Source organism: Lipotes vexillifer, unplaced genomic scaffold (genome assembly GCF_000442215.2).
Source record: "Lipotes vexillifer unplaced genomic scaffold, Lipotes_vexillifer_v1.1 scaffold569, whole genome shotgun sequence".
In the NCBI taxonomy this organism is placed as follows: Eukaryota; Metazoa; Chordata; class Mammalia; order Artiodactyla; family Lipotidae; genus Lipotes; species Lipotes vexillifer.
The window spans coordinates 1,350,968-1,371,823 of record NW_006795376.1 but is presented as its reverse complement, the minus strand read 5'-3'; the positions used below and the strand labels follow the sequence as shown (position 1 = coordinate 1,371,823).

General features: G+C 41.8%; 1 protein-coding gene and 1 non-coding gene across 2 annotated transcripts in view; both read left to right on the top strand.

The window, feature by feature from the left end:
• ECT2L (epithelial cell transforming 2 like) overlaps positions 1-20,856 on the top strand; it is a 60,730-nt gene that overhangs the window by 36,375 nt on the left and 3,499 nt on the right. The window contains 5 exon segments of the mRNA XM_007467604.1: positions 6,619-6,704; positions 8,884-8,926; positions 8,928-9,032; positions 11,731-11,796; positions 13,452-13,540. Of these exon segments, the coding sequence (XP_007467666.1) occupies positions 6,619-6,704; positions 8,884-8,926; positions 8,928-9,032; positions 11,731-11,796; positions 13,452-13,540 (389 nt within the window).
• TRNAG-GCC (transfer RNA glycine (anticodon GCC)) lies at positions 5,117-5,189 on the top strand. The gene has a single exon. It is a non-coding gene; the product is annotated as a tRNA-Gly (tRNA).

The window sequence follows — 20,856 nt, the reverse complement described above, 5'->3', positions numbered from 1 at the left end:
GGGAAAGAGAACACAGAAGAACAGAAATAAGCAAATCAGTAATTTGGTTGGGCAGAGGCATGGGGGAAAGCCTGAAGAAGCATTTTCATCAGAAACAAATCTTGAACGCTTTTCTAAAAAGGTCAGTCCACATACCAGGACACAGTGAGTAGAGGCAGTGTACAGAACACACTCTGCCCCAAGACCATGGCAAGGTTATAGGAAAATAAAATACAGTCAGCCATATGTATCCATGGATTCTGCACCTATGGGTCCTACATCCTAGGACAACTAACCACATGTTGAAAATATAGGGGAAAAAATTCCAGAAAGTTCCAAAAAGCAAAACTTTAGTTGGGCTGTGCACTGACAACTATCAACATTGTACGAGGTATTAAGTAATAGATGATTTAAAGTATATGGGAGGATGTCCTAGGTTACATGCAAGTATGACACCATTTTACATAAGAGACTTGAGTACCCGAGAATTTTGGTATCTGCGGGGATTCTGGAGCCAATCTCCGTGGATACGGAGGGACAGTTGTATGCAGTGCTCAGTTCAGGGACAGTTGAGAATAGGACAGGAGTAGGGACAGTATTAACATACCTAATGCTGTATAAGGTCTCTAGTTTTCCAAGGAAAAATTCTCAAATCCTTCCCTCTCACTGTAGTAATTCCACTTTGTGGGTGCTTTAACAACGTCTTTGGACACTCTCTCCTTATCTGTCGTGGTTTCAACTTGGCTTCCTAGGTAAGCCTGGGTACGCTGTCCAGTGAGAACCCTGGGGAGTTGCCATTAGCCATAATTTTCTTCCCTGAAGACTCAGCTCCCCACTGCACTAGCCAATCCTCAGGCAGCTCAGTCGTAAAGGCCCTGGAAAACTTTGCTGATAATATGATCAGAGATGTTTACAGGGATGATCCTGAGGCCCTGAAATTCTCTGCACCATCCCCAAACACCAACGAATTAGTCAACATGTTTGGTGTAGGTTCATGGTACTTATTACCATCAAATTATTTTTAAATAACCTTGTATGATATAATTTTGGTGGTGCTCAAACCTACAGTCAGAGAGGCAACCAAACTTGGGAGTCTCACGGGGTGTTTTCCCCGGGAATTCTGCTGCTGGAACCTCTCCCCCAGACCTTCTTTTTCCTGTTAAGACACAAGAGTTGTCCTGTCCCCTTTCCTCATCTGGCTAAAAAGTGTGGGCCACTTTGGTTCTGAAGATCTTGAGACCCTCCCACAAGATCTTGGCATCCTAACTGAACTGTGACCATAAGCTGAGAACCAAGATTAACTGGAAAGCTCCATTTACTGACTCTAACTGAATAACAGTTACTTTGTTTTCTGGACTTGCAAATTAATTAGGTAGAGAGATGAAAACTCTACTTAAAAAATGTGTTTTCTGCTGCACTTTTGTTGATCTGTATTTGAAATAGAAATTTTCTTGGGGGTGGTGGTGGATTTTTCAGGACAACCCTCTGGAATTTTTGTCATATTTTCTGCTGAAGAAATGTAGTAAAAAGAGCAGACTTTGAAGGAAATGTTATTCTGACAAAATGTGACCCAAAGGCAACATGCAATTTACTCATGAAGGTAAAGTTGCTGCTTCATTTTTATGCCATTGCTTCACTGTACAGTTAGACACATGTGCTTAGGAAATTCATAAACAAAAATGATAATTCTACCTGGAAAGCTTTCACCTGGTCATCTCTCCTAAGAACTTCCTTTTCATGGATTATTATTAAAAAAGTATGCTTTGTAGTTTCATAATGTGAGTAACATCTAAGCCACTTACAGGCATACGTGGTATCACACTGATGGGAGTAAAACTAGTTGGCTTTTGGGGGAAGAACTGGATACTCGCATTCTGCCCAACATAACCTAAAGAGTTTTTTTTTTCATCTGTGGCCCAGGACACTTTTTTGGTGAAACTAAAAGTGGTTCTTCTTTTTTTTTTTTTAATTTAATTTGAGATTCAAATTCATAAAAGTAAAAAAGTGGGTTTGAAGCTAGTTCTTTAGTCAAGAAAAAATAATTTTGCCAGTACTATATTCAGAATCCGTACATTCTTGGTTAAGTGAAATAATCTGGATTCAGGAGACACTGAAAATTGCATCGTCATTCAGAAAGCTGATTTCTATGAAAATGTCATTTCATGCCCATTGAAAAAGCACCTATCTGTGATGACTGAAGGCTTGGATGCCACCCCCAACACAAAGTCACTATGGACAGTGTTAGGAGGAATAGGCTTGTGGGTTCCCCCAGCAGGCAAATCGTGTGTTGCCCCATTAACCTGATATTCTGGAAGTTTTTGTCCACCTGGCTTTAGAGGACAGCACAGTGCAGGGAGGGGCAAAAAGAGTGGACGGCTGGAGGCAGCGTCCCCTCCACCAGACTTGCTCAGCAGAACGGAAGGCCTGCAGTTATTCAGCCCCCGCCCTCCGTCATTAGCAGACTGTGCACCTTAGCGGCCCCTCCTCCCCCTGAAGTGGCTTATTCTTCCCAACCACAAGCATCCTCCCCGAGAGGAGTCTTAATAAACACATTCGCAGGGACATCTAAACCCTTTAGAGGTCAGAGCCCTGCTTCCCTGATGCCCCACCCCTAAATCTCTCTCTTCAGGAAAGGCTCATGGACCATGTATTCATCAGGGTTCTCCAGAGAAGCAGAACCAATAGGATGTGAGTGTATATATAGAGAAAGAGATTTGTTATAAGGAATTGGCTCATGCAGTTATGGAGGCTGCCAAGTTCTAAGATCTGCAGCATGAGTCAGTGAGCTGGAGACTAGCAGAGCTAACGGAGTAATTCCAGTTCAAAGGCAGGGCAGGCTAGAGACCCAGGAAGAGCTGATGTTTCAGTTAAAATACAAAGGCAGGGAAAAGCCAATGTCCCAGTCTGAAGGCTATCAGGTAGGAGGAATTTTCTCTTACTTGCAAGAGGGTCAGCCTTTTCGTTCTACTCAGGCCTTCAACTGATTGGATGAGGCCCATCCACGTTAGAGAGGACAATCTGCTTTAGTCAGTGTCCTGATTTAAATGTTAATCTCATCCAAAAACATCCTAGCAGACATACCCAGGATAATGTTTAGCCAACATTTGGGCACTCTGTGGGCTGGTCAAGTTGGCATATAAAATTAACCGTCACAAACCACTTCTCAGGCAGAGGTCAAGTCCCCAGCTTCTCAGTTCAGTTCCCTAAATACTTATAGGAAGCAATCATGTGCTAGGCACTGTGCTAGCCCTGGGGATAGACATAAAATAACACACAGCCTCTGCCTTTGAGGTGGATAAGACTGACACATACATAGATGGCGCAGCATGATAAATGCCTGTTAGCAGAATGCACAGGACAGGGTGGGGCACAAGGGCCGGCATTTAATCGAGATGCTCTTTCTGCTTCTCAGAGTCCTTTTGCCTTGTTATGGTGGCCACTATCTCTTTGAGATTTCTGAGGATTATTCTCCCAAAAAGGTGGATGTAGTCTCCATCTCTCCTTCAGCCTGTGAAAACCTTTGAAAAATAGCACCCAGGGCTCCAGTACCACTCATTTCCCCTTGGTTCACTAAAGGGAATAATCGACATGTAACCACATCACACAGGTTCCAAATTATTCCAGAGTCCTTACCACATCTGGGTCATTCCTGACTCCCTGGAAACCTTACTGAAGTTCTTCCATCAACCTTTATTCCTAAGAATGAAGCTGTCACCCTCAACCATGGACATACAGGCCCCAGAAATGCCCTTCTTTGGAGCAGGATAGCTTGAAGAAAGCAAAAGGAACAAAATAAGTGCCTCTTCTTGTGAAGTGTTCATTTTACATCTGAAAGACCTTACTATTGTTGAGAACAATTTCTGGAATCTCTGGCCCCTAAAAGAATGGTCACCTAGAACATTTCTTCTCAAAGATACTTTCATTCTTTCCACTTCCAAATAAAATCCACACTGAATTAAGTCTTTTAAACCTAATCATCTAATCACTTTAGTAAATTGATGCAGAAAGTTTGGGCTTAAAGTTGCCTCCATGCTGGAAATCAGGCCTGCTCTTGTTACATTGTCTGCCTGTAATAAAACTACAGAAATGTGAAACACCTTAATGCCTAGGAATGTCTTTGATATCTTCCTTTTTCAAAATCAAATCAGAAAAAATAGGTGTTAGATTCTTATTTGGTTCTCTGTTATACACTTGAGAGCTTGTGCATGATGCCCATGAAGCAAATTTGGGGACCCTAGGAAGGAAAACCACAGCTTAAACGTAGGTGCTGAATTCAGGTAAAATAGAGAAGCTGAGTATCTCTACACCTTGGGGTTTATTTTTAAAAGTGTAGATACTCGTCCAGAAGAGCACACAAACTCTCAGCCATAGGAGTGGAAAGTAATGCCTTCTTCTGAGATAATTGTTTTAAAGACTCTTCCACAGGGGCTTGTGTAAGAGGGCTTGTCTGCCAAATCCAGGACCAAATACACACACACACACACACACACACACACACACACACACACGTATATACATATAGATACATATATAGCTCACTCTATCTATCTATCTATCTATCTATCTATCTATCATCTTGCTGCCCAGTCAGTAGTTAACTCCTGGCCTTGATGTGCCTATAGTGTTTACACTGATACTATACAACCACAGTGATGAGTCACAGCCAGAATCATAGTTGTTCTTGACAATGACATATGACATAGTTGTACCTGTCATTTTCACAACTATTTCTGGTCCCTAATGCAGGCAGCCAAGTGATTTCTGGGAGATGCGCCAGCAATAACTAGGATGTTAGCAATAACTAAGATCCTAGAGGAAAATTCCTAAGATGTGATCCAAGGTCTTGCTTACGGGTCATGGACAGAGCCAAGGCAAAGGCTCAGCAACTCCAAATAATTGTTTTCTTAAAAATGTGCGCAAAGTTTGCTGCCCCTGTTACTTCATCCAAATTCATCCCTAAAAACGAAGAGGGGATGGTGTCTTAACCAAAAAATAGACTCTAAAAATCCTAATAATTAGATGGATAATATAAAATGAGAGAACTCACTGTTTTTAGGTTCAAACACAATTACTGCGTCAAACTGATTTCCTAGCCACAGAGAAAAATTTACCTTTAAAAAATACTGTTGCTGGAAATTCCCTGGCGGTCCAGTGGTTAGGACTCTGCACTGCCACTGCAGGAGGCCCAGGTTCGATCCCTGGTCAGGGAGCTAAGATTCTGCAAGACACTCAGCATGGCCATAAAGTAAATAAATAAAAAATTTAAAAAGCTGTTGCTGAGCCAGAGGTGAAACAAAGCCCCAGTATGAGCAAGCAGGTTCTAGGATAGCCAGGGGGGTCTAGGAGTCCACTCCTTAAGTTTAATGCCTGAGCACTCATGAGGGCCTGTACAAAAAGATGATATCCCAGATAAGGGGGCCTCCCTCGTCTGTGGGATCCACAATCCGATCTGTACCGCTTGGGTTCTCTTAACCTCGGCCAGGCAGGTTGAGTTTCATTTTCATTTTACGCCTGCAACCACGTCTACCTACACAACTACGGGTGTCACCCTGACTGGCTGAAGTTATCATTTCTCCATATAAATTATCAGCACTATAATTTATTTTGAAAGAAGAGAGTGTTCCACGCATAGAAATTATTGTGTCAAAATTCAAAGTAGATTTAAGTATAAATACATGCCAGGCCGCTATGGGTCAGCCCCGAACGGGGAAGACAAAAGACATGGCAGAAAGGCTCTGTGGGGCAGCTGTGAAGCGCTCAGGCTCAGGCGCTGGCTGGCTGCATGCAGTTCCAGGACCAGGGCTCTTATACAAAGGCTTCAGGCAGCCATAAGGGATGGCTGCAGGTACAGAATAAAAAGTTGTTTTTGCCTGAGTAGAGTAAGGCAAAAGGAGTCTTGCTTATAAATTGGTGTTTTTCTTTCAGTCTCCCTCCTACATAGGTAGTTTTATCTTTGACTAGGAAGGGCAGCAGTAGTGGCCATTAATTATCATACGCCTCAGCACAAACATGGGACCATTGTTCCGCTGCTGGGGTGGACCCTGGGATGCTGCAGGCCGAAGGGGGGGGCTTTTTTTTTTAATGTGCTAAACTATATGGAAGCCACTAGAACAATTAACAAGGCAAAGTAAAGAAAGAATAAGCCATAGTTAATGTGGAAACATCTAGAAATGGCATGTGAACTACTTCTGACACTTTTTCACGAGGTGAACAAAGAGGTGAACTTTATAAAGTACTGTGAGCTTTTGCTTCTGGCAGCTTAAAAGCAAGATAACTTGTTTGTACTCTGCTGCCTGGTGACAGAGCAGAGCTGAGGCAGAGGCCTGGTTCCAGGCACCTGGGAGGAGCAGCTCAAAAGCAGAATCCCTCTCCTGACTCCAGGGGAACGGGAGCTGCACTGAATTTAGTTTCTCAAGTATCATGCAGTTCCTAGGAAGCAAAAGGTTATTACTTTTTTTAACGTAAAATTTAATTGGAGAGGTATCAAATTTGTCGAGTGCTTAATTCATTGTGTCTCAGGGCCGCTATGGTTAAGGCTGAAGGGCAGAGCTTCTGAACCCTCAGGGGGCTTGGCGCTGACTGGGCAGTTAGACATCCCAGGGCCTGCCCCAAATAACCAAGTCTGCATTTAATCCTCAGGAAAGAAATGTTATAGAAGATAATCCTAGGGACACAAAATCAAGTCTCAGCAAAAACGGTCCAAATTTTGAGTTACTGGTTGAGTTGTTAAGCCAATTATCACATAATAAGAATTTTCTATTTGTTTTGCTCCTGACCCCCCCCCCCCCAAAAAAAAAAAAGCTATAAGGCATGAGGAAAACAAAGCACAATGAAAGAAGTTGCTCCTTATCAGCATATCAGCAATGACTTTAAATGTAAATAGGTAAATAGGTAAACATTATTCAGACTCCTACCAAAGACAGAGACTGGCAGAATGGACAAAGGCGTGATGCAAGCACATGCTGTCTGCAAGAGACTCACTTTAGATACAAAGATACAAAGAAGCTGGAAGTGAAAGGATGGAAGAAGGTATTCAATGCAAAACAGTACAGCAGTTTCTGAAAAAGTTTTTTAAAGAATTACCATATGACCTAGCAATTCCTTTAAAGCGGGTTGCCCCCAGGAACCCAAGTGTCTCCCCCTGAAAAGGGGGATGGACCCCCGCCCCCCCCCCCCCAAAAAAAAAAAAAAAGCTTCAACCTTTATCCTGGTCTAAAAAGAAGTTGAGGCAAGAGGATGGACAGGATGGACGTGTAACATCTCGGCAGCAAGAGCCATCTCTGTGCTACTCCTTGCTTTTCTGATAGGACACTAGGATGGCATTTAAAGAAATGGTACATGGACATGAAGGTTCACAGGGTTTAACCGACCCATCAGCTATGGTCTGACTTCAAACGCTGAATATAAGCAATATAACTTTTAGGGCTCTGTCTTTCCGTTTAGAAAGGGTAGTAGTGGGTGAAGCAGGTACAGACAGGCAGAGGCTTGGTCCTGTGCGACAGTAACACACAGTGCATGCGTGCCATCTAGCTTTTCTCCAACACACATCCACATTTATTATCACGTTTCAACCACAGAATCCTGTAAGTCAGGTGTTAGAACCCACATTTTGTGAAGAAGTAAAGTCAGAAAACTTAAAGGATTTCCCTAAGGTTAGACAACAGGCAAAGAGAGAATCTTGAATCCTGCCGCGCAGAGCTCAGCCCCAAGCCTCTTTCCCAGTCACACAACACCCAGGGCTGGTCCGCCTACAGTGGATGGTGCCGCCGTGGACCTCGCCGGCCCCTCGCTCACTCATCCCCAAACCCAACCCCAGGAACCACCAAGGAGGGTATTTACATAGTGCAGTCATTACGATAGAATCTCATCCGACTATTGGTAATAATACCTGACAATGGTTTTAAGACAACGACAGAAGTTTTGACAACTGAAACCTTAAGTCAGAATGATGATAAATATTAGATAACTCCAGTATTTTAAAAATATGTAAATACACATAAAATATAATGTGGGCTGTAAGCCAACTGCCAAGTGGGATATAGATGTATTTTTTAACTCATTAGATATGTCTAAATAGGCATTATATACAGACCATGTGTTTGAAAGATAAAACTTAACCAAGAACAGTGCTTATAGTATTTCAAACAGAATGAGTTTTCTGATTTTTCTCTTAAATTACTTTTACATTTTAATTTTAGTTCATGAAATTATGGTTGACATTTCAGGTGAAGATCACATGGCATTACACGTTAGTATTGTCATATTTTATTTGGGGCAGTGTGGGGCAGACCTAGGGCTGGAGGGGAAAGAGGAAATTGTGTTCTAGGAGTTTTAATCTTTCTAGGCTCAAATAATAAAAGACCATTAGATTTTAAAAAATTGAATACTGTAATTGTTTTCTATTGTAAAGATACTAATTTTACAACTTTTCAAAAGTACAAATATAAGGAAAGGAATTACCTAGTCCCAGTAAGGAAAATTAATTTCTCCATACATAAACATAGCACAGTTAATATCAGGATGTGGGATTTCTTTACACCAGTGTATGGCTTTTCCCTCTGCATTACAAAATAAAACAGGACTTTGATATATAGAAAATACAGACCACCTGGCAACCTAATTACCCAGGAGTGGTGGGTTCACAGGTACTTTTCCCTAAACACGGAAAGAAGAGCCTGAGTGTCGGTGGAAACTGGTGGAAGGTCTTCGGTGGAAGGACCACCTGACTCAACCTGCGTCCTCACTTCTCATCTCCTCCTCTCCTGTCAAATCTGAACTGCTCAGTGTCGAGACAAAAGGATTTGACAAAAGCCCTGCCCTAAACGACTGTCCACGAATTTAGTTTTTAAGTTTATATGTTGTCACTAGCCAATATTTCATGGCCACACTTTCCTCATATTGCAGGTGGTTTCTAGATGACTTGAGAGACAGACTACAGGAATGGGGCCCCAGCTCACTGCGTGGGAGAAATATTCATAAAGTTTGGAAGCCTGTTGAACATATACACCAATTTCTTCAACAATTACCCTGTTATTCCGAAAACTATGGAGAAGGTAAAGGATTGAGTGACCATCCAGGCACTTATTAGCCCTTCTGAGCTTGAGAGAAGTTTCACGTGTAACCCGAAGGACTAGAATTACCAGGAAAGACTTCTTCTCTACTCTTCCAGATCTTCTCTGGTTTACTGTGAGCTCCTTGAGGACGGGGACCCTGACTTACCTAATTTTGTGTCGCTATGGGCTGGCACAGTGCTTGACCCAGCAGTGCCCTGGAACTGGTTGTGGGACTGAACTAATCCTCATGCAAATTGCCAGACTCCCACCTGTCCCAGTTACCCAGGGGCTTGGTTACAGGAACGTGCTTCACAGTGAGACAGAAGCAAGACTGTTAACCCTGATTCCATGCTGCCACTACAGGCCTGGGCGGCCTGGGCAAGTCCAGCTCTCTCATGGAGAAAAGGAATTCATAATCCACACATTGGAATAAAAACACTCAATGTGTGAAATCTCACGATGAAATAAGGAGTTCCTTTGTCTTACATTCCCGAGCGAGTGCATTATAAACAGCTGTCCCTGTTGTGACTCCTGCCATACACTGTCTGAGCAGGAATATGCAGCTGCCGTCTATGCCCCTTACTGCTCTTGTTGGGATCTCCTCTGATGGCAGTAGGATACATCTCTTCCCTCCTCAGTTTACATCAAAAGGATAACAGGAGAGGCACCCTGTGACGTGGTGGTGCACTCTGCCACTGTCCCCACGTCCACTGTGGCCATGTCCACCTGTCTGCACTGAGGCCCTGAAGGGAAAGCCTGGGGCTGGGAGGTCTTTGGACGATTCCTGACCTCAGACATTGCCCTTTGCTGTCCTCTTCCTGCCCCACCTGGGAAGTTTAAACACTGCAGGACAACTCGATTATGTGAAAGCTGCATGAATAAAGCAATTTCATAGAACTGACTTTTAGGACAAGAATTGGAACAAAGCATCACATATTATCATAGGCAAATTTGTGCCAACATTTTTATAGTTATGGATAATAATGTATCTATTTCACTAGCATGGGGGTGCATATAAGTAAGCACGCAATAAATGTTAGCTCTTAACATTTCTGAAATCAGTGACTATTTGACTTCTAGAAATTAGCATTACTGCCATCTGAGAAAAATGAGGTAACTTCCTGGGGGCTGTAATGGTGATGAATAATACATTTTAAAACAGGTATTAAATACAGTGGAGCACCTTGTTAATGTTGCTGTGGAAAACATGCTTAACAGCAGTATTACAGGTGAACCCATTAATAGTCTCTTACTATTAGGAAATAACCTTTATTGTGTGACAGGCACTTTACAGATAGGATTTGCCCCCTCCCCACTCACTGCAAGGTTAGATATGATATCCATGAGAAAACTGAGGCTCAGAGAAGTTAAGTAACTTGACAAAGTCACATAGAATTAGATAGAATTAAATTAGAATTCTAATTCTAATCCAGGCCTACCTGCACGCAAAGCCCATTTTCAGTTTTCTATACTTATTAAGTTCAATGAATAGGGTTAGGTTTATAGTATAATTAAAACACTATACTTAGGATATCAGTAAGCACCTATAGTGTTAATGATACTGTGATTAGATGTAGATGTTGCCTTTTTGCTTTTGAGTGCTTCACAGATGGTGCTTGCCTGGTAGAACAGAATGCTTTAAAACTGTCTTAGAGTTTTGACAATATAATGCTCACCTTTAGTGCAGAGAAATGATACCAACATTCTGAGCTTTCCTGAAGAGGCATGATAAAACCATTGTTACAAAGATGCTGAGGTAAGCTCTGATGGAGAGCACAGCCGGGGCACCCCAAGTATGGGCGTTCTCTGGCCGTCAGAAAGAGACCAGGGCTCCCTTGTCTGTGCCTCATACAGCCTTCCAGAGATGCTTTTGTACCCATCCCGAAGGTCTGAAGAATATATTCATCTTCTCTACACTCTGAGGCTTCACACTTCTGCAGAACATGTTGACCACGGGACTTGACCACTGCAATTGAAGTAATCAAAAAATACAAAGGTTACATAGATCAGGTTGGCTGCTGCTAAGAGCCTGTGTCCTTTAAAAATGTTTCAGTGCTTTTGTGTACTCTAACTCAAAGATCCTGAAATACCTTATCCTCCTGGGGTATTCTTTACTTCAAAGTCTTTCATCCTTTTAATGTGAAATCATTGTATTCAGTGATTTTGAGCTCGGAGGGCACCTATTCTAAACCAAATCACACGAGACAATGTTTTCAGATACCTGTAGAAGTACAATAAAATCTTTATTAATATAAAAGTTTAAAAAAATGGAGTATTTGGGTGATTTTTCTAGATAACTAAAAGAAAAGAAAAAGAGTAAAGCCCTTTGTTTCTGAAAGTACTTTTTCATGTATTAACTTTCCTGCCTAAGTAAGTACAGCAATCACAACTATGTTCTGCAGGAATTCAGCATCTTGAAGTATGATACTATCATTCTGAAAATATCAGTGACGTGCACAGTGCACGGGAGTCTGGGCTGAATGTAAATGACAGCACATTATGCCCAGAAGAAATTTTTGAATACAGTGTTGTCGCTAGCCTCATTGTTTTAAAACATATTGGGTACAGGAAATAGAGATTCTTATAATAGTTTACGAAAATACCGTGCCCTTATCAAGTGCCATAAAATATTTTAATCTATTTTTTATGTATAAAAATATCACAATTTCAGTTTCCCTAAAATCACTTTGCTTTCTAGATGAAGCAGAACATCAATATGAAAGATCAGCTGTCAGACATAGAGAGAATCATCTGTGGGTGCCCGGTATGTATTCTGATGCACTTGCTCCATCTCATGCTCATGAATTATAACCTCAAGTCACTGGCAAAAAGGAGACATACAGATTTTGATTCAGCTAACATCCATTGAGTGCCTGCTGTGTGCCAGGGGCTGCCAAGCTCTCATATTCCACATCCCTGTTATTGGCAAGGATGCTAGATGAGAAGAGGCACAAGTGGTCTTGACCCCATCCCGTAACTTCTCTGCAGTCTTAGCACCTTTCTTGGGACTACTGTGATCATGACCCCCTTTGGGGAATGGGGCCGTGTCTTTACTGTTTTATATCTCCCTGTACATAGTATCTGGTGCAGGATTCTGCCCACTGAGAACATCAGCGGGAATCCTAGAAGTCCTCTGCTGGCTATCTGTTACCTATGGAATATCATCTGGTCCCATTCTACCCTCCTTCTCACTGCCTTGCCTACCACCTTATGATCAAACCACACAAATCTACTCACAGTTCTCTAATAACGTGAGCCTCTCTTCACACATTTGTGCTTTGCCCATGCTCTTCCGTCTCAGAAATTGTCTTTTTCTACTCCACTGGATAAACTCCTATTCATCCTTTTCGGATCCATTTCAATCTTCATCTGCCTTGTAAAGTATCCCACAACATCTCCAGTGTGAGCTGCCCCTTACTAGGTATTCTGCAGCACCCTGAAGGTCTCTGCCACGTTTTCCTTCAGTCCTTTATTCACAAGATTGGGAGCTCCATCAGGTATGAACTATGATTTACGTGTCTTCTAGTGTTCAGCGTATACTAGGAGTTCAATATATGAATTATATTGAATTAAAATATCAATTGACTGGAAGTGTTATTGTTATTTGCTCAAACTGGGGAAGCAAGGTGGAGTTGTTTGGGCCTCATTTAGATCTTCATATTTTGATAGGGATAGAGGTGGAGTTGATTGGATTACAGAAAATCCAAAATCTTGGAACTCACAGAGCCCACAGAACTTTACCTTTGGATCACTATACACATCAAGTGATCATCTCCATGGCTAGATCAGTAAAAGGGCCTGACTTAATTTGTAACATTTCATTCACCTCTTTTTCTCCATAGATCCCTTCTGACTCACCCCACCCCCACCTTATTTTTGATGCTAGGAAAGCATTTATAATAAAACAATGTTTTCAATAGTTTAAAAATTAGACTACACCCTCAAATATAGTTTTCACTGTTTCACAAACAATGCTTTTTCATAATTGAACTGAGTTCTACTCAACACTTACATCTTCTGGGATATAAAATGGTTCTTCAGTAGTGGAAATTATTTTCTAAAAATTTATATATTTCTAATTTTGTTTTTTTTTTTTTTTATACACAATGTATTTATTTATTTATTTATTTATGGCTGTGTTGGGTCTTCATCTCTGTGCATGGGCTTTCTCTAGTTGTGGCAAGTGGGGGTCACTCCTCATCGCGGTGCGCAGGCCTCTCACTATCGCGGCCTCTGTTGTTGTGGAGCACAGGCTCCAGACGCTCAGGCTCAGTAATTGTGGCTCACGGGCCTAGTTGCTCCATGGCATGTGGGATCTTCCCAGACCAGGGCTCGAACCCGTGTCGTCTGCATTGGCAGGCAGATTCTCAACCACTGCGCCACCAGGGAAGCCCTCTAATTTTGTTTTTTATTTCATAGACTCTATCAGAAGTAAACAGATATCTGATTAGGGTCCAAGATGTAGCCCAACTTCACTGCTGTGATGAGGAACTAAGTTTCTCTTTAAGGTAAATATTTAACTATCCTATGGCTGTGACTGTGTCATATTTATCTTGTACCCAGAATCCAGTACAATGTCTGTCATATTGTAAATTTATGATAAATCTTTGTGTTGAACTAAAAAGTTACACACACACCCCTCTCTGAGACGACGTAAGGTGTTTTATCACCTTACTCGCATACCAGGCAGCTACTGGGTAGAACGGAAGAAACTAGATTGTCATTGCCGGGACCACTAACTCCACTGAAAGAGGAATTCTGAAGTTTGGTCACTTTCCTACTGAGAGGAGAGCCAAGTGTTGCGGGGTATCACATGGATGATCTGCTCAACTCTGAGAAAGAGACCAGTTGATTGTCCGCAGTTAGTTACTGAGGTCAGTATTCAGAAGGTCTCACCCTAAGACCACCATGGTATTGAGGTCTCACATATCTAGTTTGTACAGTGCTCACAGTATAAGAACTATTGTGACGAGAGGGTGCTAGCATTCCCTTTCCTCCTTTAGAACAAGGATGGGCAACCTTTTTCTGTAAAGGGGCAGATGGTAAGTATTCTAGGTCTTTCTTGCTGAATGATCTCTGTGGCAACTACCTAACTTTGCTGTTGTAGCACAAAAGCAGCTACATAAATACAATACATAATGAATAATACCATCTTCAAAAACAATACAATACCTAAGTGAATGAGTGTAGCTGTGTTCCAATAAAACTTTATTTACAGAAGACAAGGGGTGGGGCCATAGTTTTTCAATTCCTGCTTTAGAAAACTGTTTGCCAATCTATGTTTTCAGTATTAATGGCAAAGATGATAACTCAACAAAGAGCAACCAAATGGAGAGGAATTAACTGCAATAAAAGAAATGAAAATTGGTTTGCCTGTTATTTCAATGAATATTTCAGTGAATGTTTCCCAAGGGCCCAGGGCAGGGTGGTGGCAGTGGCAGGGGAGGGGGGAGGTTGGAAGAAACCAGTCCCTTCCAGTCCCTTCACCTCGATCCCCACCTGGAGTGGATATTAAATGAAAATCAAATCACACAGTCGTGTCACTTTTCTCATTGTCATGGTGTTTTTGTTTTGTTTTGTTGTTTTTGGTCAGTAGCAATAGAAATGAGCTACAATGGTAGAAGGAAACTAGCTGTCAAGCCAGCAATTCTAAACGCACTGGTGTAGTAGGAGACACGCTAGGGATTATTCCAGTTTTTTATTATTAGAATTTATTTTACTTTCATATATTCATTCTCAAACACTCTTCCTTTATGTAAGTCCAAGTTTCTGACTTATATAATTTACCTTTTCTCTGAATAACTTCTTTTAACATTTCTTGCTAGGTAGGTAGATCTGTTGGCAATGAATTCCCTCAATGTTTGTTTGGGAATGTCTTTATTTCTCCTTCACTTCTCTTTTTAGATTTTTTTTAATGTGGACCATTTTTTTTTTTTTTTTTTGCGGTATGCGGGCCTCTAACTGCCGTGGCTTCTCCGCTGCAGAGCACAGGCTCTGGACGCACAGGCTCAGCGGCCATGGCTCACGGGTCCAGCCGCTCCACGGCATGTGGGATCTTCCTGGACTGGGGCACGAACCGGTGTCCCCTGCATCGGCAGGCACACTCCCAACCACTGCGCCACCAGGGAAGCCCAATGTGGACCATTTTTAAAGTCTTTATTGAATCTGTTACAATATTGCTTATGTTTTACGTTTTTTTCCGCTTTTTGTTTTTGCTGTGAGGCATGTGGGATCTTAGCTCCCCAACCAGTGATCAAACCCGCACCCCCTGCATTGGAAGGTGAAGTCTTAACCACTGGACCGCCAGGAGGAAGTCCCTCTCCTTCACTTTTTTTTTTTTTTTGCGGAACGCAGGCCTCTCCCTGTTGTGGCCTCTCCCTTTGCGAAAAACAGGCTCCAGACGTGCAGGCTCAGCAGCCATGGCTCATGCGCCCAGCTGCTCTGCGGCACGTGGGATCTTCCCGGACCGGGGCATGAACCCATGTCCCCTGTGTCGGCAGGCGCCACCAGGGAATCCCCTCCTTCACTTTTAAAAAAAAATTAATTTTTGGCTGCGTTGGGTCTTCGCCGCTGGGTGCAGGCTCTCTCTAGTTGTGGCGAGTGGAGGCTACTCTGTTGCAGTGCGCAGGCTTCTCACTGCGGTGGCTTCTCTTGTTGTGGAGCACAGGCTCTAGGCACATGGGCTTCAGTAGTTGCGGTGCGTGGGCTCAGTAGCTGTGGCTCATGGGCTCTAGAACGCAGGCTCAGTAGTTGTGGCACACAGGCTTAGTTGCCCTGCAGCAAGTGGGATCTTCCCGGACTGGGGCACGAACCCATGTACCCTGTGTCGGCAGGCGGACTCTCAACCACTGTGCCACCAGGGAAGCCCTCTCTTTCACTTTTGAAGGATACTTTTTCTGGCTACAGAATTCTAGTTGGGTTTTTTTTCTTTCAACACTTACTTCACTCCCCCCTCTTCTTGCTTGCATGGTTTCCAAAGAGACATCCCGTGTAATCGTTACCTTTGTTCCTCTATAAGAAAGATGTTTCATTTTGTTTTGTTTTTCATTGTTGTCTCTGGATACTTTCAAGATTTTATCTTTCTCTTTGATTTTCTCAAATTTGTATGTGATATGTATAGATTTGGGGGTATTTATCCTTCTTGGTATTCTCTAAGCTTCCTGGACCTGTGGTTTAGTGCTTGTCAATAATTTTGGAAAATTCTCAGCCATTATTACTTCAACTATTTCTTCTGTTTCATCCTTTTTCTTCTCCATCTGATATTCCCATTAGACATTTATACACCCATTGTAATTGTCCCACGTTTTGGATATTCTGTTCCCTTCTTTTTTACTCTTTTGTTTTCTTTCTATTGATGTAGTTCAGGCTCACTGATTCTCTCCTTGGCTATGTCCAGTCTGCTGATGAGCCCATCAAAGGCATTATTCATTTCTATTATGGTGTTTTTGATTTCTAGAATTTCTTTTTAATTCTTTCTTGGAATTTCCATCTCTGTTTATATTACCCATCTGCACTTACATGTTGCCCACTTTTTCCATTAGAGTTCTTAACTTAGCTTATCTTAGTTATTTTAAACTCCCTGGTCTGATAATTCTAACATTTCTACCATATCCGAGTCTGGTTCTGATGCTTGCCATGTCTTATCAGACTGTGTTTTCCTGCCTCTTAGCATGCCTTATAATTTTTTTGTTGAAAGCTAGACATGATGTATTGGATAAAAGGAAATGAGGTCAATAGGTCTTTAGTATGAGGTTTTACATTTATCTGGCTAAATGTTAGCCTGTATTTACCATTTGTTGTAGCTGTAGTGTCAGAGGCTAAAATTTTCATTTTTGTCTCCCCTGTTGTCTTTGGGTTTTCCTAGATATTCCTTAAATAGGATTTGAACCTTGAAGTCCTTTTCAGCTATAATACCTTGTTATTATAAGGAGTCCTGTTGATGTGGTAGGAAGATGTGAGGGGAAGGGAAGAGTTTATGTCCTGTCATTAGGTCTCAGGTTTTTAGTGAGACTGTACCCCTGGGCTATGACCTTTACAAGTGTCTATCAGCTTTTTTACTTTTATTTTCTTATATTATTATTATTATTATTGTTAGTCACCTCTAAGATGAGACAGGAAGGTTAGAGGTAGCTGTGGGATTGGGTATTACCCTCTCCTCATCTTGGTTAGATTCTGGTAAAATTGTTTCCCTTGAAAGCAGGCCTTTGTTAAGAGAAAGAATAGGACTCTGTGGGCATGTTTCAAATGGTTACTTTCTCCCTCCCCATGGGAAGAATGAGGGTATTTTTCTGAGTTTCACAGTGAGAACCTGGTGAGGCTCCTGGAGGTAAAACTCCTGCAAGTTTTAAACTCAGGCAAGAGTGCGGGGGTATGGTGTGGGCCAGTGCTAGGCCTCCAGGAATTCGTAATCCCTTGAACTAGTTCACACTCAGGCTCTAGCCATTAGTCAACTACCCTTTAATATTCTTACCTGATGCTGGCTCCAGCAGGCAGTTTCTGCTTCCAGTAAGCTGTGATTCTACATATCAGCTTGTCTCTTCAGCTTTGGGGTGGTAATCTACTTTATAACCTCACTTCTTCGATGGACCTAAGAATTGTTGATTCTGAGTTTTCAGCTTCCTTTTTGTCGTGCGATGGAAGTGATGACCTCCAAGTTCTTCACACGCCCAACCAGAAGTCTCAAATATTAGAATTTAGACTCTTCTGCTTTAGTATGTGGACAACAGTACATTTGAGAGTTTCAGGAAAACGGGGGAACACTACATTATTTTACACTCTAATTACAAGGTACATTTATGTTTAAGTAGGCACTATCTCAGTGATTTGCCAAGCAATAAATACAAGTGTAATTTTACATTAATATTTAAATTAAGTAAATGCAAAAAAAGGTTCATATTCCAAAAGTTATCACAGAACATTTAGGCTGAAACCTTGTTTTCTGTCATGTTAGGAAGTCATATGAAACCCAAGAAATGACATTCCCACGATTTCTATCAGGGATTTCTACTTAGAGGAAGGTCTGCTTATACTTTTGCACACAGTGCCAACTCACATGAGTCTAAAGCTTTATAGTTTACCACATATTTTAACTTCTCTCATTTGATATACTCTTTACAATCATTTGGTGAGGAAGGTAGGAATGGAACCATGTTATGCGTGGGGAATCTGGACTTGAGTAACTTGTCTGAGGTCACATTACTAATAAGTGCTTGTTTAGAATTCAAAACCAGGTCTCAGTGTTCTATCCACTGATTAGACCAGCAGGTGGAAAGATGAACTGAGACTTCCTCATAATAAACTCACCAACATAGCAACAAGTACTAAACAAATTACCAATAAACAAGAGCGGTGACACAAAAAGAACAAGTAAATATTTGTACTACAAATGAAAAAATTTGCTCTGGGGTAGAGATGAAGTTACAGTCATTTTAGAGTTCGGAAATCTGGAGGCATTTGTCCCTCTGGATACGGCCCTCAGAGTTCTGGGTTTGTTAAGCTTTTATAATACATTATGTACCTTGGAATTTTTATATTATTGTTTTTTCAGAAACACCAATTTTCATCTATGTGACTTTAAGCTTGCTGATTTTTAGCATTCTTATTTATTTTTGTTCTCCTTCTAATGGGGGTGTCGCCAAAGATGCAAAAGTGGAGCCCTCTAAGACTGGTGAATACAGGCATGGCTTTAAATCACCAAATAGAGCCATCCACTTCTCAGACCCCTGAGTCCTCTTGAGGAAAAACACTACTACTACACTACCGAGCAGGCATACTGTTAACATTCCTTTTGGCTTACCCAAAGGGACCTACACTCATTTACCAGGGCAACTAGGCACTGGGGAAAGAAAAATACTCAGACTTCTCAGGGATACTGGACTCTGGCTCTGAACTGATTTTTATCCTGGCAACCCAAAAAGCCACAATGATCCACCATTCAGAGTTTTGGCTCAGGTCAGCTCACAGAACCAATGACCTACTGTTGTCTGTTCATGCCAAAGGTTGTGCTCTGAAAATTATTTTCAAAGTTTTATGTATTTATGGAAGTTGGGTACTTTGTCTCTTGGTCTGGCTAATGTAGTAATTAAACAACAAGACACTTCTCGAATGGTGTTAAGAATTTAAACTATGGTTGGCTGAGTCACTGAGCCTATTTGTGAATTAGCAAAGAAATCCTATCCAAGTTCAAGGAAAGAACTCTAACCTTGGAGTTGGTTCTTTTGAATGTGAGCAGAAGCAGCTTTATGAAACCCTAGTAGGATCCAGAGCTCCCATTTCAGTTGCTCCATTATGTCGGTATGAAGGGCAAAATTATTTCTTTTTACACGTGCAGAAGAACTGAGTTTTTAAAAAAAGATTCTGTTGTTCTTTGTCTTTGGATGAAAATTACTGGAGATCTTGGGGGGGTGTAAATGGCTTTCGGAAAGCTTTATTGTAGGTAAAATTCATTTATATATAATTTAAATAGCACTTTCCTAATCAGATTAAAATAATAAAAACCTCTTTGTGCGTTTCTTTCCCTTCTCATGTCCTCAGATTACAAGTGGCCTCAACGCCAAGCTCAAGTTAATGTGCCTGCTCCTTCCCTCCTCTGGGCCATCCACCCACCCAGTCCAAGTGGGTCACAAAACTAGAATTCTCCTTCATTTACCTCTACTTTCAATTCTGTCCCTTCCAAAGGAAAAAAATCAAACATCTGTTTACCAAGCAAACACCCCTTTCAAAGCTGCTTCTTCAAAACACTCTTGTAGGGCTTCCCTGGTGGCGCAGTGCTTGAGAGTCCGCCTGCCGATGCAGGTGACGCGGGTTCGTGCCCCGTTTCGGGAAGATCCCACGTGCCGCGGAGCGGCTGGGCCCGTGCGCCATGGCCGCTGAGCCTGCGCGTCCGGAGCCTGTGCTCCGCAAATGGGAGAGGCCACAACAGTGAGAGGCCCGCATAACGCAAGGAAAAAAAAAAAAAAAAACACACTCTTGTAGGCACATTCCCTGGTCAGTCAGATAGAACTGCAAAGTTTTATTATAGCTTTGAACATTTTTCTAAAATGATATGATTCTTATCAGTAGTAAAAATATTGCCAAAAAAGGGTCAAGAATATGGGTGAAGTTCTTTTGCCTATTTAAAGTGGCCATTCGCCACATACAGCCCACCACACACCAATTTAAACGCACCCCATCTTTCTTGCTTCCCCTCTCCCTCATCCCTAGCTCTATGTGCTCCATTATTCTCAGAATAACCTATCAAATTGATCTAGAACATTATTTCTTATAAACTATGAGTAAATATGAAGCATCCCACTCTTTCCAACCTAAATAATCACAGAGGTGGGAAGAAGATGTTTGAAAAAGGAAGTTAGCTCCAGTGGTTGGATGACCACTGCATTTCTATCCACACACCTAACGTGACCTGTATTTCCTAACACTCTCCAAAGAGCTGAACCTGAAGTATAGCACTCCTTAAAAATGTTTAACTCCCGACCTAGTCCTCTGCCTACGTCACACGCATGACTGTAATAAACAAACAACTTAAGTGCCTCACTAGTCAAAGTGTGGTTGGCATATCAGCATCACCCAGGAGCTGTTAGAAATGCAGAATCTCAGGCTAGTCTAGCTCTACCGAATCAGAATTTGCATCTTAATAAAATCTCTGGGTAATTCAGATGCACATTAAAGTTTGTACTATATATGTCAGAGCCATTATAATATAAAGTGGATTCTAAATGTGAATTATAGCCGCTTTTATTGAGAACAATCTGGAAGTCTTTGATAAAAATATGTATGCCATTTGGCCAGTCAATCCTACCCCTGGGAATCCTGATAGAAATAACAG